The 17,349-nt window shown below is 35.4% G+C and overlaps 1 protein-coding gene across 3 annotated transcripts in view; it reads left to right on the top strand.

Moving 5' to 3' along the window:
- Window positions 1-16,985, top strand: part of GRTP1 (growth hormone regulated TBC protein 1) — a 68,303-nt gene extending 51,318 nt beyond the window's left edge. For all 3 annotated transcript variants that reach the window (XM_074299578.1, XM_074299579.1, XM_074299577.1), the window contains 3 exons: window positions 2,807-2,979; window positions 3,190-3,375; window positions 16,582-16,985. In XM_074299578.1, the coding sequence (XP_074155679.1) occupies window positions 2,807-2,979; window positions 3,190-3,375; window positions 16,582-16,671 (449 nt within the window). In that variant the 3' untranslated portion in view covers window positions 16,672-16,985. The remainder of the gene's footprint in view (window positions 1-2,806; window positions 2,980-3,189; window positions 3,376-16,581) is intronic.
- The last annotated feature ends 364 nt before the right edge of the window (window positions 16,986-17,349 follow it).

The following is a 17,349-nucleotide window of genomic DNA, read 5'->3' as shown; positions in this document are numbered from 1 at the left end:
CTAAAGTTATTGTATTGCTGAGAAGAGCAAAGTCTATCAAAGTTGATCATCTGTATAGTGTTGCTGTTACTGTATACAGTGTTCTCTTATTTCTGCTCACTTTACTCAGCATCAGATTTTTCTAACATCTGCCTGTGCATCATTTCTTGTAGAGCAATAGTATACCACTGTATTCATATATCACAATTTGTTAAGCTATGCCCCTATTGCCACTGGGACATTTTGAAGAATAAAAAGGAGCCATTTGTTTTCTTACTGCTCTTCATATACCCTGACTCCATTATCCATCTTCATGCCTTTGAGTTGGCTTTTCCTTGTGCTCGGAATGCAGTATGCATCTCTCTTTTTATAATCACTATTCACTTATCAAGCCTTTCTTGATTTCTCTTGGCTGTTTGTTCCTTCTCCTTGAAAATCACCTGGTAGCTATTTTATTATACATGTATATGCACATATGTGCCTCCCCCAGTAAGATATATGTTCCAGGAGGACAGACGCTATTTCTCTTTTATTTCTGTTTTGCTTAGCATTTTAAAATCACAGATGATTTAAATATGAATTGCTATTATTATTTTTCTTCTTTTTTCTCAAAAGCATTTTATTTTCCTAATACATGTAAAGATAGTTTTCAAATTCATTTTTGTAAGACTTAGTGTCCCAGAGTTTTCTCTCTTCCTCCCTTAGTTTCCTCCTCCCCAAGACAGCAAGCAATCTGATATAGGTTAAATATGTGCAGTTCTTCTAAACATTTCCATATTTATCAAGTGCAAGAAAAATCAGACCAAAAGAGAAAAAAACATGAGAAATAGGGAGAAAAAGATGAAAAGACTGTGCTTCAATCCACTTTCAGTTTACATAGTTCTCCCTCTGGATGCGGATGGCACTTTCCATCACAAGTCCATTGGAACTACTCTGAATCACTGCATTATTGAGAAGAGTCAAATCTATCACAGTTGATCATCACATAATCTTGCTGTTACTGTGTATAATGTGAACTGTTATTACTAATCTAATCTCCCACTCAGTGTAAGAAATTGATTCCACAATACTCTATCAACAGTCATCCACCGTCAATTTATAAAGATGGAAGTTGTGGTAAGCTCAAAATCTTTAAAATGAAGGCAATTCCAGTTTAGAAATGTTTACTTATGTTGAGTCAAAATCTGCCTCACTATATAATTGCTACCCATTGCTCCCAATCCTATACTCTGATGCTGAACAAAGCCAGCCTAATTCATCCTCTGGATAGCAAATCTTTAGATATTTGAAGACAGCTATCATGTTCCATGTAAGTCTTTCCTTCTCCAGATTAAACATTTTTAATGACTTCTTTTCTTTTTTAATGTATTACTGGATGGATCAGCATCAACTTGAGGAAATGTATCAAATCTGGTCTCAGACTCTTACTAGATGTGTGACATTGGGTATTTCACAATCTCTTGTTGTCCCAGTTTCCTCAACTATAAAAATGGGGATGATAACATCTACCTTTAAAGATTGTTATGAGTTAAAAATGCTTAGCACCTTGCCTGGTGCATAATAGGTGCTATATAAATACTCCCTGCTCCACAGTAGAATTCTTTGTTCCTTCTAGATTCTAGGAATTGTGTTCTTGTAAATGCTTAACAACCAACTCCCCGGAATTTGCAGAAGACAAATCTATAAGTTTAATCTTCTTTATTAACCTTTTCTACATCACTATCCTTTCTTGGCAATAGAGTGCAATCTCATCAAAAGTCTAAATTTATCCTCTTTGGGATGGGTTTAACAAATCTGTTTCTCCATTACTGCAGTATTTCTTTTCTTCTGTCCCATTCTTCTGCTTAACCCTTATTTTATTCCCATCACCTCTTCAAAATCTTTCTTTCATATTTACTTTCTGATTTATTTATTTCTTCTTGTCTAGAAATTCTTTATCTTCTCTATTAAAATCAAAATAATTTTTCTTCTAATAAGGAGATCAGTTTTCAGGGGTAACATATGAAAAGAGTGACCACCTTCAGCAGGAACACAAACAAAATACAGATCCTTTGGACCAGTCACTGTATGATTCCCTTAGTATCCTTTTCTCCTACTTTTCAAGTTGAGCTGCAGTGTTTTGAGGGTTTTCCTCTGGAAATTCCCTCTGAAAACTGTCATAGTAAGTTGCCTATTAACTCCAATGAAAGCAATTTGCACACCCCCTCCCCAAATTTACAACTGAAATTGAATTGCCCAGCATTCAGAAAATTCAAGCCTATGTTCATCTCTCCCCTTAGGAAGAAAGACATCAGCTACAGCTTGTAGGCACCAAATAAATGAGTGAGTGCATGGCTGAAAGCATACTTTGTTTTTAAAGCACCAGTATTCCCCCCAGTGGTCATTTCAAGAAGTAGTTGTGGTTATTGAAGTCTGTTTGATTTTAAGATCAAAACAGTGTTAGTTTTCTGTGAAGGGTCTGGGAGAGTCCTTCACATAGTTCTTCCTTTAATTTTGTCATTGAAGGTGTGTCCCATGTTGCTAATTTTGTTTTTAAAAGTTTAATAAACAAAGGAGATGTATTAAAGTTAACAAGGGGAAATAATGGCTATTGTGAGCCCAAATAGTATTGGATTTGGAGTCTGGATTTTAATCTCGGTTCTGCCAAAGTCAATATACTTAAAACTCTCTGGGCTTTATTTTTTTCATCTATGAAAGAAGAGAACTGTACTGAGTTGTCCTTTAACTCTGAAATCCTGTGGTTTTTATGATTAAATTGATACTCCTTTCTTAAAGAATATATGATATTCAATGACATTATTTTTTTTCTCCATTCTTTCTGTCAAAGATTACTATAGTCCTGCAATGATGGGTTTGAAAACAGATCAAGAAGTTCTTGGTGAGCTTGTGAAGATGAAAATCCCATCTGTGGCAAACTTAATGGATCGACATAATGTCATGTGGACCTTAGTAGTTTCCCGATGGTTTATTTGTTTATTTATTGATATCCTCCCAGTAGAGGTAAGGACTTAAATGCATTTCACTATGATATTTCCTTAGCATTTTAAAAATCCTCAGGCATATATTTAACTCTTCTTATATATAATAATTTGTGTGTAATATTTATATTATAATGCATATAATATATAATACAATATATATTGTACATATTATATGTAATAATTACATTATAATTAGGTGGTCTGTTTTTCCAATTTTGTTTTTCTGCAGACTGTACTCCGAATTTGGGATTGTTTATTCTATGAGGGTTCAAAAATTATCTTTCGTGTGGCCTTAACATTAATTAAACAACACCAAGCCTCTATTTTGGAAGCCACTAATTTCCCAGATATATGTGAAAAATTTAAACAGGTCACAAAGGGGCCATTTGTTACCGAATGTCATACATTCATGCAGGTAAACTTTTTTTTTTTTTTCATGCTTAATCTGAAAGAAGAGACTATAGTAGATGTCCTTTGCAAATAATGTGTTAGACCAGAACTAGGAAAACTACAGTTCACAGGCTTAATCCAGTCCCTCTGCCTATTTTTGCCCTATAAGCTAAGAATGATTTTTATATTTTTAAAATTTTGTTGACCTCTAATTTTTTTTCTCCAAGTTTCACTATACTCATATTTTAAATTACACTATACTCATATTTTCATCAGTGCTTTATTTCTTCAGAGACCACATCTAAACGATAAGCTATATAGATTTTTGCTTCTTTTCCTCATTCTGTTGCTTAGGTAATTTGCCATTCATCAGCATATGCTTTAGAGTTGTAGAAAAAATTGGTATAAAGTATAAGAAGTTTTAGGTATTATAGAGACAAACAACTCTGATTAACCTAATGACCAGCCATAATTTTGGAGGATCCATAATGAAATAGGTTACTCACTTCCTCAAAGAAGAAGATAGATTTAAGGTGCAAAATGAGAGAAATAGTTTTATAGGGCCAATATAGAAATTTGTTTTGCTTGACTAGGCATATTTGTTATTTTAATTTAAGGAATTAGTTAATCGTCTCTTTTTTTTCCCCTTTTTTAAATTGGTGAGAAAAATAAGTGTGAAGGGAATTATCTCAAGCTTCAGGCTTTTCCTGCACTGTTATTTTCAGAGCTAGTTCTGGGGATTTGGAAGTTTGGGGTGCTTCCAAGTGGTGTGATCCAGGGGGAAGTGTGATCATCACTCTTCTGCTCTGCACTCTGTTTCTTAGAGTGAGTGAGTCCCTGATCTCTTGGAATTGCAATTAATTTGTTTCTTAAGTCCCTGATTCCTAGTCACCAAAATGATACTGCTCCTCAGGGTTTCCCCTTTCTCAACTGAAAATGCTCCTCTCCTCCCTCGAACTATGATCCAAAAGTTGTTGTAGGCAATGGAGTTGCCAAACAGTATCTGGTCCCGCATGCAGTGCTAGCACAAGGGTCCCCTGGAACCTCTTTCTGTCTGTTTGCCAGGAACCTTTACTGTCTCTAGCTTGAGAGCTTCTTAAGCTGTTGCTGCTCCTTTCCCCACCTTCTAGTTCCACCATTGCTGTCCCCCCACTCTCCAGACTGATCTTCACCCCCGTATCATAGATCTCTCTTTCCAACTTGCTAAGCTGTGTTGAACTGGAGGAATATCTCACTCTGATCTTTTCTTGGTCCTGCCAACTCTAGAATTCAGTCTGAGGAGTTATTTTAAAGTCACTTGGAGGAGAATATTGAGAGAGCTCAATTGAACTATATTGCCAAATTACTTTCCTCCCTTGGAAGTCCTCTAGGGTAAATTTGCACAATTTCTTCATACTTACTTCATGGGAAGGTATAAGTTCTAACTTTATGTAGGGGATGAAGTAGTGGTAGAAGAAGGATGCTGCAAAGAAAAAACTAAAATAAAGACTTATTTATTATGTTGCATCTCTCAAAAATCTTGGGGAGGGCAGGAGAACCGTTGACTAGATTTCAGTGGATTTAATTTTGTCCTGCTTCTTATGGAAAATTGAGAGTTCACAGTATTGCTAAGTATGCCATTATAGATACAGTACAATCAGTTAAGAAACTAAAACAAAACCGTCAAGAATAGGGGAGGAGGATGGGAGAAATGGAGTAGCTGGGATCCTGACTGGAAATTCTACCTTGGGGCCTGGCGTCATGGAAATCTTCCTGGCCTGATTCTTTGGAGTAATCCAACCCTATTCAGGACACTTTTGTTCAAGACAAGATTGGATTCCTTGTTGGAGAAAAAAAAAATCTTAGTTGCTTTTTAAAGGTGTGTTTAAAAGAGATAATACTGTGCTATTTCAAGGATGCAGAACTTCATGGGTGTTGGTGCTCCCACATAAATGCAGACTGCAATATCCTTCCTCCCTTAGAAGGCAATCTTAGAGAAATACTGTAGTCATTTAAATCCCAATGCTAATGAGATGAACAAAGTAGAACATAGGTAGTACTCTTATAGCACGAGGAGACATGAGTGGTTGTTAAGTAAGATGCAAATCATAATACACTGTCAGCTGCAGGGTCTATTAAAGGACTATTTAGAGTAAGTTAGCACAGGTTCCAACTTCTCTAAGGGGCTTATGTAAGTGTTCTCAGGTTAAATTTGGCTTCCAGATGGACAATCACAATTTTTTGTGGCTTCATAAAGGAGAAAGTCAAGATGACAATACACCAGTTTGCCTTGGGAGACGAAATTGTGAAGCTCCTTGGAAGTTTCAGTTCCTGCTGCTTCTTCCTCAGCAGAGTGACAGTGCAGTCCTAGGAGTGAAAGCTAACGCCACCAGTCTTTTTAGTTGTCTTAGGAGTTGGCTTTCATCCCATCAGGCCTGTTTTTTTGTCAGGAAGAACTTAATAGAAGGGAGGGACCCTGAACTTCTCTGGTAGCCCTTGCATTCAGCCTTACCAGTGGCTTTAAAACTATCCCCCTAATATTTGTCTTTAATTCTTTAACTAATTTAATTAATGCAGTACTCAGTAAGATTTTTTATTGGGTTTCTCAAAAGAATACTATACATGTGAGTGTTTAAGAAAAGAGTATTGCAAAAGATGGAGTTAGTTAATGATGGAAAGATGGGTACTATAATATGCCAATTGGTGAAGCTTCAAATTAATCCAACTATTTTGGAAAGAAATAGGGAATTATTATAAGAAAGTTTCTAAAATGTTCTTACCCTTTGACTAAGAGATCCTATTACTAACTTCTCCAAGGAGGTTAAAGATAAGACAAAAGTTCCTATAATCACAAAAATGCTTATTGTAGTTTTCTTGTTAGTAGTAAACTAAATACTATAAATCTGGCCATTTATATCTATTGAGAAATGACAGTATAATTTATGGTATGTAGAATAACATTGCTGTGCTCTAAGAAATGATGAATATGAAAAATATAGAGAAACATAGGTAGACTTTATATCAACTGAAGCAAAGTGAAATAAGCAAAAGAGTCTGGAAATACTTCTCCCACTAAATAAATAAAGCACCAACTACAAGGGTACATAATTTTGTTAATATAAGTATTTTTAAGATGAACCCACCTCACTATTCCACTGTAAGTTGGTAGATAACTTGAATTTAAATAAGTTAGTTTTTAAGCAACAGACATAATCAGTCCATCTAGAGATCCATGCTCAAAATTTTTGCAGCTTCGTTAGGACCTGCTAGAGCTTGTGCTATGATGATATAGCCTTTGGGAATCAGGGAGAAATCAGGGAGGAAATTTGGGCAAGAAATAGAGTATAGACATAAAAGTTAAAGAAAAATATGTCTAAATCATTGAAATATTAGTTCACTTTAAGAACATATTTCTAATTTCAGTTTGCCAGAAGTTATTGGTTAAATTTTAAATCATATATAGTGTAGATATGGTAAGTACACCTTCTATAAGTACCAGATTCCCCATTCTCACTTCTCTTTTGGAGCATTTTCAATAAAAAGTGAGGGGTCTTCTGTGTTAAAGGAAACCAGAAAATAATTGATTGATTCATTGGAATCTGCTGATGCAAAGAGGTGGTACATGGTCCGACTTCTAGAAGAGGCAAGTGGGATAGATTCACCATGAATGAGTCATTGTATCCAGAATGGAAGGAGGGAGTTTCCCCAGCTACCTAAAAAAGCCATGTATGTGCAGAGTGGGCTGTAGAGCCTGAAGGTTTAAAACAAAAACAAAACAGAAAAATTTTAAAAGCTAGGGGGATAAAAGAGATGTCATACTTTGAGATTCATTCCATAGATCAAATAATAAAAAGTTAGTTGCTTAAAGAGAAAAGAATTAAACTGAGGATAGCAGTAGAACTGAGTGATGGCAATAACAAAGAGACCCCTGTGACGTAAGAACTACATGGGGGCAGTGACTAGAACTGCTGGTAAAATATCCTCTTGGGAGCTTGGAGGGGGAGTAGATGAAAGGGCGGAAAAGAGCACAGCCGTATAGGAGCAAAACTCAGTCTTTTGAATTTGGGGCCCTTACTAACGACAGAATTGTACATCATAGAAATTGTCTAAGTTTCTGGAAACATCGTGACATATAGAATAATGAATCCAATTGACTCTGGCTATGGACTTGGGTAACAGTCTTTTCTATATACTTCACTTTGCATTTGGAAGCTTTGTTAACCTGAGTGCTTGTAAGGAGAGTTGGAGTCTATCCTTGGTAGATGCCCAGAGATACTGAAGTTTTATAGATTCTGCTGTTGTCAGGGCAACAAGTCAGAGAATAAAGTATCCAGAGTGCATTTAGGTCCTTTGTGCTAGCAGGAAGCCTCTGCCAGTAGTGTTATTTAGACATATAAATTGTTTGGAGATAACTCCAAAGATTCATGCAGTATTCTTCTATCTACAAATTATAATTACGTGTACTATAATTATCAGGAAAGGCTCCAATATCTTCTATTATTTCTGTAGGAATTATGTTAACAGTGTTGGAACTCAGAATGAGCTGAGGCTAGTAAGGAATCTTGATCAAAAAGATGTTTTTGTTGTTCTAAACTCTACTGGGGAAAAAGAGGAGAATCAAAAAAGGGATGAAATTGTTTCTCAGTAATTTAAGGGTCTGTTATGGATACTGTGCTAGTGATATAAAGAAAAGCAAAACAGCCTGCACTCTTAGGCTCACTCTTATGTAGAAAATATTCAAACAACTACATACAAGCAAAATATATATGGGATAGAAAGCTAAGGTGGTGGAGTGGTAGGAAGCACTTCAACTGAGCTCACCTCCATAAAATTCCTCCAAACAGATCTGAATATACCAGACTTAATCCTGTTAAGAAAATCCAGAAAAAGTCACAGTGAGTCATTTGCCCAGCATAAGTAGCCAGAGAATAATGGGGAATGTGAATAATGGGGCCTAAGAGAGAGAAGGACTGTTGAGGATCACTTCATGGCCAGGGAGTGTCTGTGCACCAGAGCAAGAAGTCCCAGACCCACAATGGGATACTATTAGAAGGACAAATGCTAAATTGGTATCTTTGGTGAATGGTGACCCATTTTCAGTCAGAGCTCCAAAGTGAACCTGTACATAGGTTAGCATTCCCCTATAGGGAGATCCTGAGTAATATACCTAGAAAATAGAAGCAAACAGCAACTATGTGCCCCAGACTTTAAGAGTAGAACAGGGTTTCAATTCTAGCAGCTAGCCTACTCTACAAAAGAAGGAATTTTAGACCAAAGAGAAATGTATAATTCTGTCACTCTGAACCAACAGAGCTTTCTAGCTGACTGATAGAAGCTGAGTTCAGCAGCAGTCTTTTGTTGCTCAGACTGAAAACCAGGTCAGGAACTTGCAGAGCTTAGAGCAAGAGAGAAGCAATTAATCTTTGCTCTCAGTTAGACCACTTTGAAAGCACTGAAAACTTTCAGGTCTACAGCCTTTGCAGAAATTCTGGAACAACAGTACTCAATATACTAAGAAAGCATCCAATCCTTCCTCTAAAAATGCAGCACAGCACAGCCCTAACATCAAGTCCAAAGTGAGAAAGTTGGCTGGCAGAATGAAAAAAATTTAAAAAAGAGTTCTACCCTAAATAGGTATTATAATGGTGGGGCAATTCAAAATATAAACCAGAAGAAAATAATTCTAAAATATCTGCAAGCAAAGCCTCAGAGAAAAACATACCTTGAGTACAAAGTCAAAGAAATTGAAAAAATAAAAAGAAATGTAAGGTATCTCAGAGCAAAAACTAATTTGAAAAACAGAAAAAGGAGAAAAAAATTAAAAATCATTAGACCATCTGAAAATCATGACTAAAAGTAAAGCCCAAACATCATATTTCAAGAAATCTTAAAAGAAAACTGCAGCTCTCTTTTAGAACAAGAGGGCAAAGTAAAAATAGTGGTTACCTCCCGAAAGAAACTCCCCAAATGAAAACTCTCAAGAATATCATAGCCATAGTTTCTAAGTTTAAAAAAAAAAAAATTACCCCAAGCAGCCAGGGGAAAAAAGAATTCAAATACTGAGGACCTACAGTAGGATCACACATTTTTTGGCAGTTACTACTATAAAGAAGCAAAGTATTTGGAATACAGTGTTCCAGAAGGGAAAGGATATAAACTTCATCCAAGAATAACTTAGTTGTCAAAACTGAGTATAATGTCGGAAGGGGAAAACATGGCTCTTTAATGGGATAGAAGATTTCCAAACATTCCCGATGAAAAGACCAAAGCTACAAAGAAACTTTTAATTTTGTCAACCCGATTGTAACAGGCCAAAGCCAAACAAAGCAGGCTAGAGACAGGAGGAATCAAAGTTTAATTACAGTGAGGAAAACAGGTTTGAAAATCAAAGTTCCCCAGAAAAGAGAGATTATGATTTGTGGTAGGAATAGAGCTTTTTTGCATGAAAACCACAAAAGGCGGGACCCAACACAGGCATTCGTAAGTCTTAAGGAAACAGTTCCCATGGCAGGCCCATGCACGCAGACATTTTGGGGATAATGGAGGTGTTTTTGGGTGCTGTGGGAACAATCTCTAAGTTGATTGTCTCAAGTGGCAGGAACAGGAGTGCAACATCTTGGTTTGATTCACTTAGCAATTGCAAGTATGGGAATTGTTAAACTGTCTGGAAGTATTATTGATAACTTTTTGCTGGCTCTCAGGTCCCCAGGAAATAGGAAAGTCCAGCAAATCTAAGTAGTTACAATTAACATGAAAATCATAAATCTTTAGAGAACACCTGTTGCTGGTCAGAGCAATGCATGTTGCCAGAGAATGAGAGCAAAAGATTGTTATTGTGCCAAACTCAGGGCACAGCCTGCTTGCTGGGCCTTGGCTGTGGAAAAACAGGGTTCCTCCTAATCTTGACAAGTTCAAACACAGGAATTAAGGGGATCATAAAAAGGTAAACATGAATAAAGGACTAAACAAGCACAGACTGTTTTTGAAGCTAGTAAACCTTGTCATCGGAGTCACAGAGGAAATCTAAAGAGGCAAGATCTGAGAGTAGTTTGGTTTTGTCTTCATGATATTAAATAAAGAATGGAAAGGCAGGGAAAGAGGAAATACTGGTCATGGGAAGAGGGAGTGTAAGGGGAAAGAAGGTTAGGAAAAATCATCTTATGTAATTAGGATGCTTTAGTAGACATCTATACAAACAATGAAGAGGTGGGAAGAGCAATTGATGTTCTCATTTAAACATGTACAAGGAAGAAAACATGCATATCTAGTTGGATATAGAAATATATTTCATTTATTAGAGAAAATAGAGAGAAGGTAAAAGGAATTAGAAAAAGAGGGATTTAAAAGAGGGATTAGTCCTAAGCAAAACAAACTTTAAGGTATACAAAAATATTTAGAGTTCTTTTTTGGAATGTCAAGGAATGGGAATCTAAGGGTCTACAACAGCAAGTTGTGGCATATAAATAGAAATCTGTTGTGCTGTAAGAAATGATAAATGAAAGATAAATGAAATGGCTTCAGAAAATCCTAGGAAAACTTGTATGAACTGATATAGAGTGAAAGGAAAACAAATTATACAGTGACAATAATTTTGTAAAAGCAAACAATTTTGGAAGATGAAAAATTCTTACCATCATTTATTACCATTTAATAAAATATGTTATCTACTTCTTGATAGAGGTGAAAGATTGCAAAATAATGTAACCATTATTTTTTGAACATGGACAACATAGAAATTCTTGATTGCCTTTATATGTTTCTACTGTGCGTACCTTTTGATCCAGCAATGTCTGTACTGGAATTGTATCCCAAAGAGATCATAATGTGAAAAATGTTTGTGGCAAGGAATTGGAAACTGACTCATCATCAATTGGGGAATAGCTGAATAAGTTATGCATATAGAATGGAATATTATTGTTCCATAAGAAATGATCAACAAACTTATTTCAGGAAGGCCTGGAGAGACTTAGATGAACTGATGCTAAGTGAAGTAATCAAGAGTACATTGTATACAACAACAAGATTATATGATGATCAAATGTAATGTATATGGCTCTTTTCAACAATGAGGTGATTCAGAGCAATGTCTTGTGATGGAGAGAGCCATCTGCATTCAGAAATTGAGTGGATCACAATATAGTAATTTCACCTTTTTTGTAGTTGTTGTTTGCTTGCTTGTTTTTTTCTTTCTTTTTTTCCCCTTTTAATCTAATTTTTCTTGGACAGCATGATAAATATGGAAATATATTTAGAAGAATTGTACATATTTATCCTATATTGGATTACTTCTTGTCCTCTATTGGATTACAACTCTTCTAGGGAAGAGGAAAAGTGGGGAGTAAGGGAGAAAAATTTGGAACACAATGTTTTGCAAGAATGAATGTTGAAAACTATCTTTGCATGACATATGTTTATAAAGAGTCTTATTTTTCTTTTGTTCTCACTTGGGAGGAGTAAGGAGAATGTGGATTTTTTTCTGTTTGAAACAAATAAAATGTAATTTTTAAAAATCTACATAAGAATTAGATTGAGAATAGTTCCAGAGAGAAGATTAAGAAAGACTTCTTACAGAAGTCTTAAAAGAAGGAAGCCAGGAGACAGAAGAGAATTTTAGATATGGTGGGCATCTGTGAAAATGCCTAGAGTTGGATGTTGCATTTGAGGAATACTAAATGGGACTGTATCACCAGATCCCAGATTATGTAGAGAAGGGACCAGATTTTGAAGGAATTTAAAAGCCTAACACAGGATTTTATATTTGATCCTGGAGATAATAGAAAGCTACTTGACTTTATAGAAAAGGGGATAACACAGTGAGACTTGCACTTTAGAAAAATCAATTTGGCAGCTGACTAGAGTAGGGAGAGATTTGACTGAAGGTAATCCACCAGAAAGTGATTTTAGTAGTTCAGGCATGAGGTGATAAGAGTAATGGCAGTGATGGAAGAGAAATGGACACATACAAGAGATGTTACAAAGACAGAATTGATGCGACATGAAAACTTACTGGATACCGGGAATGAAATAATGAAGAGTCAAAGATAAATCCTAAGTTATGAGCCTAGGTTGACTGTGGTGGGGAGGATATAGTGATATTTTTTGACAAGAATAGTGATGTTAGGAAGAGATGAGGGGTTTGAGCAAAAGAAAATAAGTTCAGTTTTAGACATGTTTTGTTTAAGCTTTCTGGGATATCTACTTCAAACTGCCCAGTAAATAGTTGGAGATTCAAGACTGGCTATCAGGAGAACTTGGAGGTATCTGTCTAAATCTGATCATTTTCCACAGGAGCAGATGAGATCACTAAAAACCGTAGTATTGAGAAATTACAAAGAAAGGCTCAGTAATATAACTATATAAATATATACACATATAGTGGATTTAACATATATTTTAACATATTTAACATGTATTGGACTACCTGCCATCTAGGAGAGGGGGTGGGGAGAAGGCAGGGAAAATTTGGAACACAAAGTTTTGTAAGGGTCAATGTTGAAAAATTACCCATGCATGTTTAGTAAATAAAAAGCTTAAATTAAAAAAGAAAGGCTCAGGACAGAATCTTTGCGGGGCACCCAGGGTTCGTGAGTGTGATCTGGATGATCTTGCAAAGAAAATTGAAAAGGAAGGATTCAACAGGTAATAGGAGAAACAGAAGATAAAAGTGTCACAAAAACCCAGGAGGAAAATACAGTACCAAGAAGAGGATCCTCAATAACATTAAAGGCGGTCAAAGAGAGAACCAAAAAGGATGCAGATTGAAAAAAAAATTTTTTTTTCAATTAGATTTTGCAATTAAGAGATCATTGGTGATTTTAGAGAGAAGAAAGTATTGCTTAATCTTTATTTATTTTCTTGGCTAATGATAATGATTCTTAGACAGGAAAGGAGAAAACAAAATGGTTAACAGTAATTTGGTACTTTTGATAAAGAGCACCTAGATGCCCATGATAAGTTCAAATCACTTGATCCATTTAGATTGTAATGAGAGATAGACCAGGAATGTAGCAACAAGGAGATGGTAGTACCTATTATAGTTGGTCCAAATCATATTTTAAGATGGATATCAGTGAGCCAAAGGACATCAAGAGTAAGGTCATCCAAAATGATGAAAGGCCTTGAGTTCATTTTATTCAAGGGTCATTTGGAGAAATTAGTGATATTTAGCCTGAATAAGTGAAAATGGAGTAGGGAGGAGTCAAGACATAATAACTATCTTTAAGTATTTGAGGGATTATCACATGAAAAAGGGTTTTTAAAAAACTCTCTTTTCTTGCTTGGCCCCATGGGACAGAATTAGAAATAGTGGATAAAAGTTGCAAAGAGGCAAATTTAAGATTAAAAAAAGTTTCCTAGCATACTTTTCTAGCCATTCAGAAGTGGAATGAAGTATTAAGTTTTGGGAAGAAGTGATTTCCCCCTCTTTGGAAGTCTGGCTTAGACTGGATAATTTGTCAGATGTATGTAGCAGGTTCCTTCTAATTCTGATATTCTGTGATTCTATGTTTGCCTGGCACATTGTGATATCTATATGTCTTCCACCTATCATCTATCTCCATTTCTCTCTCTCCTCCTCCTCTCTTCCTCCTTGTTTCCCTCTCCCTCTTCTACTTTCTCTCTTCTTTCCCTGGCCCTCTCCTTTTTCTCAATATCGCCTTCCCACATTGATACTTTTTTTTTTTCCTTTTGACTTGTTTATACAACAGTTTTTCATTATTCTGGGGTTTTATTTTGCTCTTGCTATCCAAAGTTTGTAATTTGGAAAATTGGTCCCTTGTCCTGAAGATCAGGTTTGGTGGGGGGGAAAAAAAGGCCCCCTGTGTTTTCATAGATTGAGATTTGATTCTTTCAGAAAATATGTCGATTTGTTCAGCTCTTCTCTTTCGATTTCATCACTACTTTAACACAATTTTAACTTTTTTCCCCCCTTTTAAAAAAGAGAAATGTTAGCTGTCTACTTTTCATTTTATTTTGGGAATTCTTTCGGAGGATGACAGTGGATCACTTCTGTTTTCATTGTCCTCTGGCTCTAATAAATGAGTTTTCCTTTATGAGATAGCACTGGAACTGAAGATCAAGAAGACCTGAGTTTGAATCCTATCTTAAATATTCATTAGCCAAGTGATTTTGGACAAATCAATGAACTAAGTTTGTTTCATCATATGTAAAAGAGGAATAGTAACCTCTACCTTCCAAATTACTTTTAAAGCACTATATAAAATTTAATAAATATACATATAGTTTAAATATAAAATATATACATAAAATATTTTGTATAAATACATTTAATTATAAATAATATATAAACATTTTATATAAATAAATCTATAAAATTTATGTGTACAGCATATAGTGATGAAGATAATGAAGATTGTAATTTCTTAAAATATGGAATCCCAGGTTTTTGGTCATGTTTTTCAGGTATTCAGTCTTAAATTACTAAATATATCTGGCTTTGATAGTATATCATTTATATTTTTTCTATTTTTTTATTCTTTTAGAGTTTTGTTTTCTTATAAAATTACATTTTGTTTCAGTCATTCTTATCTTTGGGGAGACTGGTTCTTGACCTTCTGTTCTAACCTATTCTACTTGCCATTCTTTCTTCCCTGTCATTTCATTTAACATTACACTGTATATCTCTAACTTCATTTCTACCAGCTATTCTAGTATTCCCTGTGGCCAAAACATTCTTTTCTCTGAGCATTTCCTTTGACTTGTTTGATGTTACTCTTTATTTTAATTTCTTGGGCTTCTTTCAATCTATAGTATATTTTCATTGTTGAGTCATTTTCTTCTGTACACTCATTTTCTGCCAGTTTTTGGATTGGGACATTGTACTCATCTTCTGCATTCCCTAGTTCTGATAGCTGATTATTGACCTTATCTTAATAGAAACCAGGACTCCATACCATTTCCTGACCATCTTCCCTCCATGCTACATATCCCTTCTCTTTTTCTAATTTCCCCTTATGTCCTGTCCTCTCCCATTAAAATGAGAGAACAAGGATTTCTTTGCTTCTGTCTGTATCCCCAGCACCTAGCAGAGTGCCACTGGCACATACTAAGTGCTTAACAAATGCTTTTTAAATTTTTTTCTCTGCTTTTGGATTGTATGGACAAGCCCCTCTTGATGGCAAGTCCTAGATGTAGTAACTAAGAATGGGAACAGCCTTCTGCAAGAATTCCTGGATTTGAGGTTTAATCTCTTGGTTTTGGCCCCTTCTTTCTCCTTGTTCTGAACCCAGAAGTGGTTCCATCTTTTGCTGTGACCCTGAGGGGTCCCAGTAAGATGCTGATTGTCCTGGGAGCAAGCTTCCTGCAAGATCCCAGGAATTTGCTTCTTAGTTGCTATCCTGATAGTTCCTTTTGCTGTGGATACAGAGGGTGAAGGCTCTCTCTGCCATTGTGAATCTGAGCTGCATGTGCACTCTGGCAGTCTTTTTGTATGGTTTTAGGAATGATGAAACTTTTAGCTATTTCTCTTTTGTTCTCTTTATTATTCCTTCCAGTGTATTTTTCAAACTTTATACCTGGATGGAGGAGTATTTATGGCAGATCTAAGTTCCTCTAGTTCCTAACTTATTTCCATCTTCCCACAATTTCATACCAAGTCATTTTGTTAATGTTTTGTAACTAAAGTGTTTTGAATTAAGAGGGTGCTTCCTATAAGATTTATATATACTTTTGATACTATTAATTCAATAAAAGATCTAGAGTCCATTAATTTCTCCAGTAAATATTAAATGTCTACTATATGCTATGTCCAGGGGATAAAAAGTTTTATTTTTTTTAAATGGAATGATCTCTGCCTTGCTTTCCATTCAAGCTAACTTTCTAATTGGGAGAGGGAATTCTATGTATTAGTGAATAATGGAAGCAAGGGACAAATATAAGATGGGGGAAATGCTCTAGGAAAACAGAATAAAAGTTGTTTTATCTTAAATGAGTTATATGTGTTCTCATGCCCCCATTTCATTCCCTTTAGAAATTGTTAATAGGAATTTAGAACTTATTTATAGGAATCACTTACTTGTAATTGTCTGTTACTTAGTGAATAGGTTTAAGGATAGGGATTTTAATGAATCTATGATCTTGCCACATGGGTACTCTATCAGTACAAACTGTTGTCAACCCACTCACGCATTCTTCTCATCTTCTTTGAATCTTGTTTCTAAAAAAATCCTTCACCTAATATGGGTAGGTTAAGAACCTGCAAACCATTTCCTAAGAATTTTTTTTTCCATTTCAGAAAATATTTACAGAACCTGGAAGTTTGTCCAATGCCACCATCACTAAACTTCGAAAGAACTGCAGAGAAAAGCTACTTGCTCAGGGATAAACCATCTGTGTCTTTAACTCCACATTCCTCCTACATTTGCACTGGCTGAGAGAACTGTCTCCACCACAGTGGACATGACCAAGTTTTCACTACTTTTCTCATGTGTGGGTATAAATATTCACATTCTCACTAAACTTGACAATGATTTTTTAAAAAATAATTCAAAATCATTATCATTCTGTTTTCCACTTAGAATGTGATCTACCTGTTGATTTCTGAAGAAAATATTTTTATCTGGGCATTAATAATATAAAACTAAACTATCTGTACACGTTACATAAATATTTGTACCGAAATAAAGTATGTCGACCCAAGTTTCTTTGTGACTGAACACAACCAGTTTTCAAAAGATTTGGATCAATGAGCAAAAAACTTGACCTATTCTATCATATGGTGAAATGCAAATGTTTTCTACAATCTCCAAATAATTTTGTCTGCCTTTTGCTTCCAGCTTTGTTTAGTCTGTTTGTAGTGAAGCAACTTTTTTATGCCAATTCTCAGCGTAGCCTACATTTAATCTCTGAATTGCCCAGAAAGCTAATGTTGCACAATGCTTCCTCTCATCCTTATTAATAGGGGGAGCAACTATGGTGATGATATGAACTGCAGATATGGATGAACAGTTTGGTTAGTAGCTCAGAGACCCTATTTCACTTTAGCTCTCAAAAAAATTCTAGT

The sequence above is a fragment of the Sminthopsis crassicaudata genome, chromosome 3 (genome assembly GCF_048593235.1).
Source record: "Sminthopsis crassicaudata isolate SCR6 chromosome 3, ASM4859323v1, whole genome shotgun sequence".
Lineage (NCBI taxonomy): Eukaryota > Metazoa > Chordata > Mammalia > Dasyuromorphia > Dasyuridae > Sminthopsis > Sminthopsis crassicaudata.
The sequence above is the reverse complement of the archived record's forward strand: the minus strand, read 5'-3'. Positions and strand labels throughout refer to the sequence as shown.